Source organism: Pipistrellus hanaki (genome assembly GCF_964339955.1).
Source record: "Pipistrellus hanaki genome assembly, chromosome: 11".
Taxonomy (NCBI): Eukaryota; Metazoa; Chordata; class Mammalia; order Chiroptera; family Vespertilionidae; genus Pipistrellus; species Pipistrellus hanaki.
The window spans coordinates 7,903,532-7,914,652 of NC_140513.1; the positions used below are offsets into that span (position 1 = coordinate 7,903,532).

Below are 11,121 nucleotides of genomic sequence, written 5' to 3' on the forward strand. Positions count from 1 at the left end.
GGTCAGGGGAGCCTGTGGACCACGTAGAAAGTTTCCACTCTCAGCAGGCCTGAAGGGATCGGTAGACAAGAGCCTGTCTGAGAATGGTCCTCATCCACCCAGCATCTGGATGAAGTCCTCAGAGCCCACAAAGCTGGGCCCACTGGTACTTGTGAATTGGACCGGTACCAGCTGCCCTTTGTCCTGGACTGATCTGCTCTCTCTTCTTTGCACCAGGCTATGGAACACCATATGGCTACAGCACAGCTGCCCCTGCCTATGGTATGTACACCATCTTACTGGTTTCTCCTATTAGCGACTCTGTCACAGCAATCCCAAGCACAGTTTGTATCTAGGGTTTCTTTCAATGAATTAGAGGATCTCAGACCTATTCATTCTAGTGACCCAACTTAAATTCCCTTTGAAAATGCCACAACCTTGTGGTTCTGGGTTTGGTTGGAGTTGCTCTTCTCTCGCTTTGCCTGATTGAAGGACTGCTTGTTTCTAATTGCCTGTTTCTGACCATACTGAAATTAAGTATTTTAAGTAGTTCTTACAGCCAACTTATACTCCATTCAAAGGCTACTGAAGGGCCATATGCAGTTTCTAGCTTGGCTGCCTGCCAGTTATGTAGCTATACTTAAGTTTCTGGTTGGAAACTGAACTGTGGGTGATTGAAGTTAGGGATAGAAACTGCTCACTTCAAATTTGTAGCCATCATCTCTTTCCAAACCTGCTTTAGAGGTGGAGTCAACAGGTCCTAGAGAGGTGATGGGCGTCACCAGCAGTGTTACTTATGTGTTTGCTGCAGAATGTCTGTAGTACAAGTCAGAAAATCCCAGGAGTGTCCCCTCTCCCTCCAAAAATAAAAAGTAAAAGCAAATGCAGAAGTGAACCTCAGTGGCCCTTTGGATAACTTTTGAATGAGGTTTATGTGGCAATGGAGGCAATAGGTTTGGAGTCAGTGATATGCTCTTAGACATTTTTCCTAACTCAGGTGCTACATGTTCTAGAATCAGCCACCTGCAGGCTGTTTGTCATTGAGAGAAGAAAGGAGCAAGTGTGTGTGCTTGTGAGAGAGCGTGTGTGAGTGTGTGTCTCTGTGCAGCCCCTGCTGGGCACGCACCTTCACGAATGGGGAAGACCCGAGTGTACGGCTGCTTGGGCTTTTGTCCTCTCCATGAGCCCCAAGGCCTTTCATTATACTTTCTCTCTTCATGCATCAGCTTTTCCATTTTTGTTTGGAGGAAAATTATGGGTCCTTAAGACTGATAAATTGAAGCTTCATCTGTTTCATAACTGGAAATAAGTAGAAAGTGAACAATTTGACCTCTTTCCCCATTAAGGTAGACAATTATATCCTGGAAAGATGTGCAGAAGCTGCAAGGGTCAAATGTGTGGGGTGAGTTTCTCCAAGGCCAAGTGCAGAGTCTGGAGTTACTCCCTTTACCTGAGTGTCCCCTCTGGCACACTCTGGTTGGGTCAAGGCTCACCCAGATTCCCTTGTCCTCAGATCGGGGTGAGAAGGAAGTGGAGATTCATTTAAGAGAGTGCTTTCACCCAGAATTGCTTCTGAAGTCAAACTGTCCAGCTCCTTTTGATTCTGGATATCCTGACTACTGCCCTCTTCCTGTGAGTCGGGTCTGCCCAGTGTATTGGACACGTCTGATACAAGCCTCACTGTAACGTGTCTGAGCCACAGAGCAGCTGCCTCCTAGGGCAGGTCTCCTTCTGTTGTCTTTCTTTTAGTCTCAGTCTCACATTCTTTGTAAGATTTGCTATAGCTCTGTTTTTCCCTTTAAAACACTTTTATATCTAGGCTCTAAGCTGCATTCACATTTTTCCTCAGTATTTTTAATTTTTCTTTCTCGTTCCTCCCCTTTCTCTAACATTATACTTTCATCCTGTGGCATCTGAGCCCCACTGCAGAAGGCTCTTCTCCTCCATGTGCCATATAACTGACTTCCAAAGCTGGTGAAATTTGATGCCCCCATTTTTCACATAAAAGATTTGTTTTTAAATGTTACTGTTATGCCAACCTACTAAAAATGATGCTTTATTTTGGCTGTAAGGTAAAAATGTCTTTTGGCCTTTGTAAAGCTGTTGCATGTGGGGTAATTTCCCTCTGATCATCTGGTGCTCTTGAATACCTGCTGTTGCTGCTTTGTGATTTCTCCATCGGTTAAAGATTAGCATAGAAATAGGAGCAGATTTCAAATCATGCTTGAGTATGCAGAAGTTTGTGAGGCCACAAGAACTCATTAATTATAAAATTAAGAAAGCAATTATTAATCTTTCCAGATTTGCCATGCCAATATTGGCAATAGCCATGAACAAGCTAAAGCCCCTTGTTCCAACTCCACTTGGAGCTGTCTTTCTGGGACCTCAGGCCTGCAGAGAATAATGTGCTTTGAATGTTGACAATCCGTGTTTCTCCTATAAAATGTGATTTGCCAAATGGAGAACCAATATGGATTTTTAGAATCACTTTAGAATATTAATCAGTGGCATTGCCTTTGATCTTTAGCATTCATGGCAGTTCATTCATGAAATCGCCTTCTGAATATTATTCTTCCTGTGACTTAGCCATCTTAATTTGGAGTGGAAAATATTATCAAAATATTAAAGCAATTTAATTTGTGGGCCTCTTCCAAAATGGTGCATGTTGACTGACTAATCTGGAAAAGGTTAATGATGATAATTGTAAGATTTTTTTAACCTGGAACTTTTATTGGATTATCAAACTTATTTGGAGTCCTTTCCGTTTCTTTTCTCTGTAGGTTTACCCAAGAGAATGGTTCTGTTACCCGTTATGAAATTCCCAACATATCCTGTTCCCCACTACTCATTCTTTTAGCAAATGACAGAAGCTAATTCCTATTGAACAACAATACAGTACGATACAGAATGTTAGAAACAAAGCCTTTTTATCCTGCTTTCTTTGAACACATACTTGATCAAAATTATTTGTAAAGAACATCTTTCCTACTTTTTGATTTTAACAAATGCAAATTTAGTTCTCTAAAACTTGAAAACAAACAAAAAAAGAAACTAGTTCTGTGAAACGGTACCTCATTTCTGGAAAATAACTTATACCAGCCCTTCTGTTGTAGGGAAATAAGTCTAGCAGTTCAAAGTTTAAGAAGAGTATCAGATTATGTAAAATTAAATTTGTGAAGGATGTATAGTCTCAAACACTGATCACAAATAAACTGCTTTGTTGTACCCCAGAGTACTGCCTGGTTCCTGACATAGCCACTGATTCTAGCTGATTGACATGTATCTGCCCCCGAGCACTTTAAGTTGGGCTGTAGTAATTTTTTTAATACAATAGACTTTTCATTTTACCTTGTAAATATTGAAGTGTGTAATTAAAGCCAATAAAATATGGGTTTGAATATTGTTTTAGCTTATTATTTTTTATATGTTTTGGTATAAAATTATAAGGAATTGAAAACTAATAATAACTTAGCCCTAGAAACCCATCCATTTGTAAGCAAACTCCTAAACTAAATCCAAGGTGGTTGTGAGTCCGAGCCAGTCTCCTTACTTGTGAGCCCTTTGTGCCTGTGTACAGGGGCTTCCCCGTGATCCGGGTGCTGTTCCCTGAATATTGCTTATCAAAATGATGGCACCACCAGAGATGGGCCAGGAGGAATAGGATCATTTTAGTTTCAGAATTCCCAAGTTTAAAAAAATAATAAATTAATTGATCAGTCACCCTCTCTTGTTCTTGTGGCCTTCTTCACTCTGTAAGATACTGTGTTCACTCCCTGACTTTTCATGCAGATAGAAGATCAGCAATTTTTCTGGGATTCATTGAAGGGTCTTCTTTTCCTCTTCAATTACATCAGAATCTAAAGCAGCAACAGGGTCCCCATAAAAACTTGCTCTTCGATTGTCCCAGTTCTTGTTGAGTGCTGCTGTGAAAAGTGACAGGTTTCAGCCATGGGTCAGCATTTATTTTTAAGACACCTGGTTAAGCTGGTGACAAATGATGACGGTATCATTGTGCTGTTCTGTAAAAGGTGCAGACTTAAGTCTTCCACTTGCATTCTCACCTTGTTTGGAAAGCCTATGATGTTACTATAAGGTAATGGTTTCATTAAGGTACTCACCCCCATGGAGGCAACAGTGTGGTCCCATGTTGCTATTTACAAGTTCCTGTGTCTTAACAATGTCTCTTTTTAGTATGAAATAGCTTTCTTTTTCCCTCATAAACTCTGTTTTTCAGAGTGGAACACTGCCCATCAATGAGAATGGGCTTCACAAAATATGGCAAATTGATGTGCCAGATTCTTTGGGACCACTAAATGAGAGTGAAACGGCGATTTAAGACAAATGTTCGTGTCACTTCTCAGACACCTGTTTATTACAGTGGTTTGTTTGTTACTTCTGCTCCTTGACCTTTTGTCTTATTAGTGGTGGGTGATTCTTTAATAAAACCTCATCACTTGCTAGAAATAGCTGTGAACTTATCATTCTCATCCTACGCATTAGTGGCTAGACATAAACAGGAGGCCCATTTCGGCTGGGAGTTTTCATTTTTCATTGATTCGTTTTGCTGACCTATGGATGAAACAGAGCCATCACTGAAAGGAAAAGCATGGCTGATAGTGTCCAATTTTTATTAAACATTTACAACAGTCCTCTTTGTTTTTGGAATACTATTAATTGGCAGCTGCAGCTGTATTGTCATTTGAAATTGATCATCAAATTTGCATTCCAAGTTGGAATCTCTCTGGAGATTTCTCTTTAGAAAATTCTTTAGAAGTAGCTGACTCAGCTTCATAGCTCGATCCCTGTATGATGGTGAAAAGGGAGCTGTGCTGTTTTCCAACATGATGGCAGTCATTTCAAATGGTTTCTACCAAGTCCTTTTTTTTTTGTTTGTTTGTTGGAAGTTACTAACCATGTTGTAAACCTGCCCCGTTGCTGCAAACTTTTACATTTCTCTGCTTTACTTAAAATAACAGAGCTGTCAGTCCTTTGTTAGAAGTGGTAACCATTGCAAGTTCAACTGTTTAAATTTTGTAATGAATTAAGTGTCCCCCCTTCTTTTGCCCTTCCCACCCTTCCATTTTGTAATGAAAATTCCACTTACAGCTGAAAGAGCAGAGAAATATAAATGAAGCTCTTGGCTTCACCAAATTCTGTGAAATTAACATAGAGTTTTGCTTCTCTGCTCTTTTCTCCACTGTAGGTGGTTTTTTCATTGAAAGCCCCTATTGCCAGCCTCTGAGCGTCGCACCATTTATTATTCACTTGGGCCCTCAAGATTTCTTCTCTGACTTCTAGAACCATCAGGTTGTCTGGCTTGAAATGGCAATTTCTATGTCTTGGTCTTAAGAGCAATGTGACCCATGAGGCTTTCCAGCTCTCAGACACACCACTCTGGTACCTTCTTTTGGAAAGCAATGACTGAACATTTTAAAGAAGAGCAATACTTTACTCAAAGCCACGGTGTCTGTCCTAAAACTTTCTTTGGAAACCTAGCAATATCTGTACTTGACTCCTCCTAGTGTAGTCTCTTGTCAGGGAGTTTACAAACCAATGTAGAATTTAGAATTAGTGTGTGAGCTGTGCTATATCTTCTGACCGTTTTTAAACTTTTTTAGCATATAAATTGGGTAGTTGCATACCTGACTGTGTCAGTTAGTGCTATCATAATTTCTCAGAGATAGGGGTTCTTGAAGCCATATTCTTTGCATGGAGGCTGGTGCCCAGCCCTGGATGTGGCCTGTAGCCTGTGCTCCTTCAGGCTCAGGAGCACCCCATCTCCTGTGCAAGGAAATGGTCCAGTGGTTTCCCACATACCTCACGCAGACTTGCTGCCGTGCCTGGTGCAGTGCAGTGCGGAGTCCTGAGGTCATCTGTGGTCCTCTCCATCTGTTAGCCCAGGGGACACAACCTGACAGATTGTCCTGGTATTAACCTTTTCTTCTTTTTTTAAATTTGGGTGGATGTTTGAAAATCATAAATCAGTCAGTCACCATTATTAATTGAAGAGCTGGGAATACCTCGTTAATGTATTTTTAAAACTGGTGTTGGACCCTCTGTGTATTTCAGGTTAATACTTTTAAGCAGTTTTCAGCACGTTTATCTCACTTTATTCTCGTTCTCCTCGGACCTTCGTAGCCATATCACTTATATAAAATAGGCTGAGATATAGTGACTGTAAGCTGTGCTCTCAGTATACAAAGGTAAGCTCTTTTATTTTCTGATTAAAGAGAAAAGTAATTAAAAATGGACGAACCCAATATGCATGCATATATTACAATCATATATGATGTATATGATCTCTTAGGTCTTATAGCATCACATTTCCTTTAAAAAAAATTGTATGATCTAATTGTAAAATAATTATTTTCAGCGTTTGTTTTAATACCCTTGTTTTACTTTCTATTCAAGAGACATTTCACTTTTGCTAAGTTAAGTGTATGAGTGTAGAAACTTAAAATATAGCATATGTGAATTATACACACATACCTGTTTAAAGAAAAGAATTTGGTGGTAGAGTTCACCTAAGAAGATTTTAACATCAGGGCACTTTTGGCCAAAGTGCTGGAATTTCATAAGCAGCAAGGTTGGCAACAGTGCCGGCAGGATGCATTTATATGTAGCTGTTCACGAGCTGAGGATTGAAGTGCCAATTTCTCAAGGAGAAAAACTTCTCTGAGAAATGAAAATCTCTGATCTATGTTGAATGCCCTAATACATTGTTTCCCAAACTTTTGACATATGTGTACCCCTTCTATAATTTTCGTAATGCTGAGTACCCCTCGTACTCATGAGAACGTAGAATTAGGTGCAGCTAGGCCCGGTGCAGTGAATATCCCCACCCAACTCCGGTGCAACGCGTACCCCCACCAAACTCTTCCCGTACCCCTGGGGGTACGCGTACCACACTTTGGGAAACACTGTATTAGTAATACAACAGCAGCAAGAAGCCATAAAAAAAAAAAAAGCAATAGAAAATGAAAAAAAACAAAATATTAAGGTAACTATGGGAAAATATGTAATTGACTGAGTTAAGCTAACTATCTGCAGTCCCAAGTTTGGTAAGACTCAAAATGTTAATACCTATTGTCCAAATAGATGTAAGGCAACTCACCTGTCTTTCTAGGTTAAGTAGCTAGATGATTTAGTTCCCACCTCATTCAACCAACCATCATGGAGTTCATTTAAAATATCTGAGGGTTAGGCCAAATATTTTAATAAGGGTTTGCTTCATTTAGTGTGTCCCATATATGCATTTCAAATGTGTCAGATGTTCTGTGCTAAGGGTATGTTTTTATATATAGATTAAAATGAATTTTATGTTTCATATTTGTCTCTAAGTAGCAGTTTTCTTTTTATTACTAACGTGAAGGTTGCTAGAACAACTTCCTTTTCCATACAGAACCTGCATGCATGTTGAATGTGGCTTTCGCATATATTAAAGGTTGTATGAATACAGGTCTAGCTGACTCTGCTGAAGCAGCCGGGTGCCTATCTCATGGCAGGTCCTTCTCTGGATATCAGCAAACAGCCCTACCCAGTGGAAGTGCTTTAAGTCTCCTCGTTGATGGATTGGGCCTATTATAGATACCCTAGCTTGGGAGGCAAATCATACACTAGGAATCTCAAAAGATTATTAACTTATTTAATAGTTCATTTATGAACTAGAGGCCCAGTGCACTAATTCATGCATCAGTGGGATCTCTTAGTCTGGCCTGCAGGATCAGGCCAAAACTGGCTCTCTGACATCCTCCGAGGGGTCCCAGATTGTGACAGGGCACAGGCCAGGTGGAGGAAACCCACTGGTGGACGATTTGGGCCAGGGAGGGACACGGGAGGTTGGCCAGCCAGGGAGGAACCATGGGCATGTCCAGCCTGTCTCCCTTACTCCTGATCAGCTGGACCCCAGCAGCAACTAAACTACCGGTCAACTGTCTGCCCCCTGGTGGCCAGTGCACATCATAGCAAGCGGTTGAATTGCCTTAGCATTCATTAGCATATTGTGCTTTGGTTGAATGGATGACTGGACACTTAGCATATTAGGCTTTTATTATATAGGATTAATTATATGGGCCCTCTGACATCACAAAAATGAGCATCCAATGGAAATTCACTCATTTTAAATATTTCCAAGTAAGGGAACTGAATGAAATGAATGATGAATATCCCAGTCCTTTTAAAGCAATTTTTATAATAGCAAATAACAAACTGGCTAATTCAAGTACCACATATTTTCCTTATGATAAACGAGGGAAATTTTACCCTTCTAACTATTCATGAATTCATGATGACTCCCCTGTTTCTTGGATCTTATTAATAACTGCAGTGGATCTAAATTTTCAGTGGTGAGTTAAGAGAATGAACTAGGGAGATTCCCCGTACCCCATTTCTAGCAGTTAGAATTCTAGCAATCTAGAGCTCTAAAAACCAGGGCTATTAAGAATAGTTATAGCTAAAAACAGCCTGCTCTCTGAATGGTCGTCCTATAACTACCATTGAGCTCAACCCTGTACCTCCTTGCTGTGGTGGGGGGTGTGGCTCTCTATGGTCACCAGAACAAGAGGGGTTCTGTTTTATTCAGACCGGTACTGATGCCATGCCACCCGGTGACCATGGATTTCTCAGTGTTACCAGGAGGCCTGGAAGGGAAATGGGTGGTAAATGAATAAGAACCTGAAGCCAAGAAAGTATCTCCCGTGGAGGTGAGTTTTTGTGTTGATGTGTCTCTCTAGTGCTTATGTGCAGAGCATAGAACTAGTACTACTACTTTTAAAAATATATATATTTTATTGATTTTTTTTACAGACAGGAAGGGAGAGAGATAGAAACATCATGGAGAGAGAAACATCAATGAGCTGCCTCCTGCACACCCCATACTGGGGATGTGCCCACAATCAGGGTACATGCCCTTGACCAGAATCAAACCTGGGACCTTTCAGTCTGCAGGCTGACGCCCTATCCACTGAGCCAAACCAGTTTCGGCAGAACTAGTACTTCTTATATAAGAATGAGTCCCTTCCTTTCCAATAGCATCTTCCAGAAAGGCAGTTATAAGTCAAGAATTTGAGTTGAGTTAGTTTTAAGAATAGATATCCTTTCTCACATTATCATTTTAGGTAGGAGCTAACAGCTTCCATTGATGCTTGAAGCAGTCATCTTTGGGGATTTTTAAAATAGCATCATAATGCAAATTAGGTTATGTAAGCTTTACAGCACAGCTAGAAATAGGGAATAGAAACCTTGTGGGAATCTGGACCAAAGAATTTCTCTCCCTCCAGCAAATTGTTATGGGGCTTGGGAATTAGTTAATACACTGAAGTGCTTTGAGTAGTACCTGGCACATAGTTAGTACTCAGGAACTGTGAACTGTCCTTCCTATGGTTGGCTGAGGTGACAGAGTATGTGAGGGAGGCGAAGCAGTGCTGGCAAGTAGCTGAGAAGCAGGTGTGTGGCCTGCTCCAGGGGGAGCTGAGTTGGTTCCTTAGTGCTGACAGGGTTGGGGTGCGCCCAGGCTTTGGGGGAGGCCTATCCTAGCATCTGGGGGGTAGACCGGAAACACACAACACACACTTAGTGAGAGCTAGCGTGTGTGTGTGTGTGGGGGGGGGGGTGTCACTGCAGATCTGTGCTGAATGGAAAGACTCACTTGTCTGCTGTGGTGGAGAAATCTCTGGCCAATCTATTGCCAAGGTTCATAAATACTTGCTGTTGGATTTAAGTGTGCTTACAGAGGCTGAGCTTAGAATATCAACCTGCTGATTCCAGGTTCTTACTGGTGATCAGTAAGAAGAAGAAAAAAAGTTTGTTTGATTACCACTAGCCCCTGAATCCAGTGTTCAGAGTCACCAGTGCCTGGCAGGTAGAAAGCCAAACATAAACTGCAGAAAAGGAAGTCGGGTGGCATGCTCAGGCTGTTGACTCAGATGCCTCTCTGAATAGCATTCCTGAAGCTTCTCTCTTCGTTTCAACACTTTGGAAGGGGAAGAAATTCTGTAATCACTACATCAGGCCTTCCTTCTGTGTGTCAATTTTAGAAGCAAACCTGTTCATCTGTCTGTCCAGGGAGGTGGCAAGTTGCATTTCAGCAAAAGGAAAAATGGGTAGATGATACTATTGGATTGAGTAAAGGATGTGTATCTTTCTGTCCATTTCTGGCCAGCATGTATCTATGGATTCCAGGAGCCTTTGAGGAAAGTTGAGTGGACGTGTCCCTGTTTGCTGGCAGATGAGTTAAGATGAGAACACAGATTGAGTTCTGGGATGCTCTAAGTTATAAAAACTGTGTGCACAAGGACTGGGTGTGACCTTTAAAGGCAAATAAGATAGATTTGCATTCTGTTCATGAGGATTTTCTTAAACCCGAGATATTTGTATAACTAATGACCTGGTAGAAGTTAACTCCTTTCCTCAGCTATGGCTGTTTGGTGGCATCATTGCCTCATGGAGCCAAGATTGAGGGTAGGCATCTTTTTTGCCTAGACCAATCAGTTGTCCGTATGTTACTTAGTTCTTCTAAGGACGGTCTTGGTCTTTCTTGGCAGAACATTGCCATTTCTACAAACTGCTGCTTCTGCTGGTGGGTAGCATGGAGATGGCCACCAGCTGCCAGGGCAGTTTAAGCGTCTGAGGAGCATATCCTGGCTGGAGATGCAATGCAGAGTCCCAACTCATCCTTTTTGCTGCAGGATTAGCCTGGCTGCTGTGAGGACATTCTCTTACCACCACCCAGGAGCCCCATCTCTCTGCTTTGTTCTAGTTTCTCCTATTTTGATCCTTTTGTGTGATTTGGATGACTTGTCTCCGTAGTCAAATCTCAGCTAAATGTCCCAGGTAAATAAATTAACAATAGCCTTCAGATTAGGTCATTTTGGACTGTGGGCAGCAGTAGTTTAAAGAAGCAGGAATGGAAGAAAGACCAAAGAAACATGCTAAAGTTGGTATACAGTAAACCCTCAATCTAATGGACTTCAGACTTAATGGATTCAATTTCCAGTCTGTATGTTAATTTAAAAATGATTTTAACCAACATTTGCTTATAATTAAATTAACAGGGTTTTTTTTTGTTATTAATTCACTTATTTTTAACAAAATTTAGCAAATAGGCCAAATGTTGGAAAAACCACTGTAGTAATTTTGCTGACA

At 41.0% G+C, this 11,121-nt stretch overlaps 1 protein-coding gene across 5 annotated transcripts in view; it reads left to right on the forward strand.

The window, feature by feature from the left end:
- Positions 1–11,121, forward strand: part of STRBP (spermatid perinuclear RNA binding protein) — a 133,510-nt gene that overhangs the window by 115,210 nt on the left and 7,179 nt on the right. For 2 of the 5 annotated variants that reach the window (XM_084899964.1, XM_084899965.1), the window contains exons 17-18: positions 217–261; positions 2,760–3,377. In XM_084899964.1, coding sequence (XP_084756090.1) covers positions 217–261; positions 2,760–2,836 — 122 coding nt within the window. In that variant the 3' untranslated portion in view covers positions 2,837–3,377. Of the gene's footprint in view, positions 1–216; positions 262–2,759; positions 3,378–5,182; positions 6,012–6,048; positions 6,183–8,560; positions 8,682–11,121 lie in introns of those variants that run through there. The other 3 variants (XR_014796433.1, XR_014796434.1, XM_084899966.1) reach the window with 3 other exon arrangements.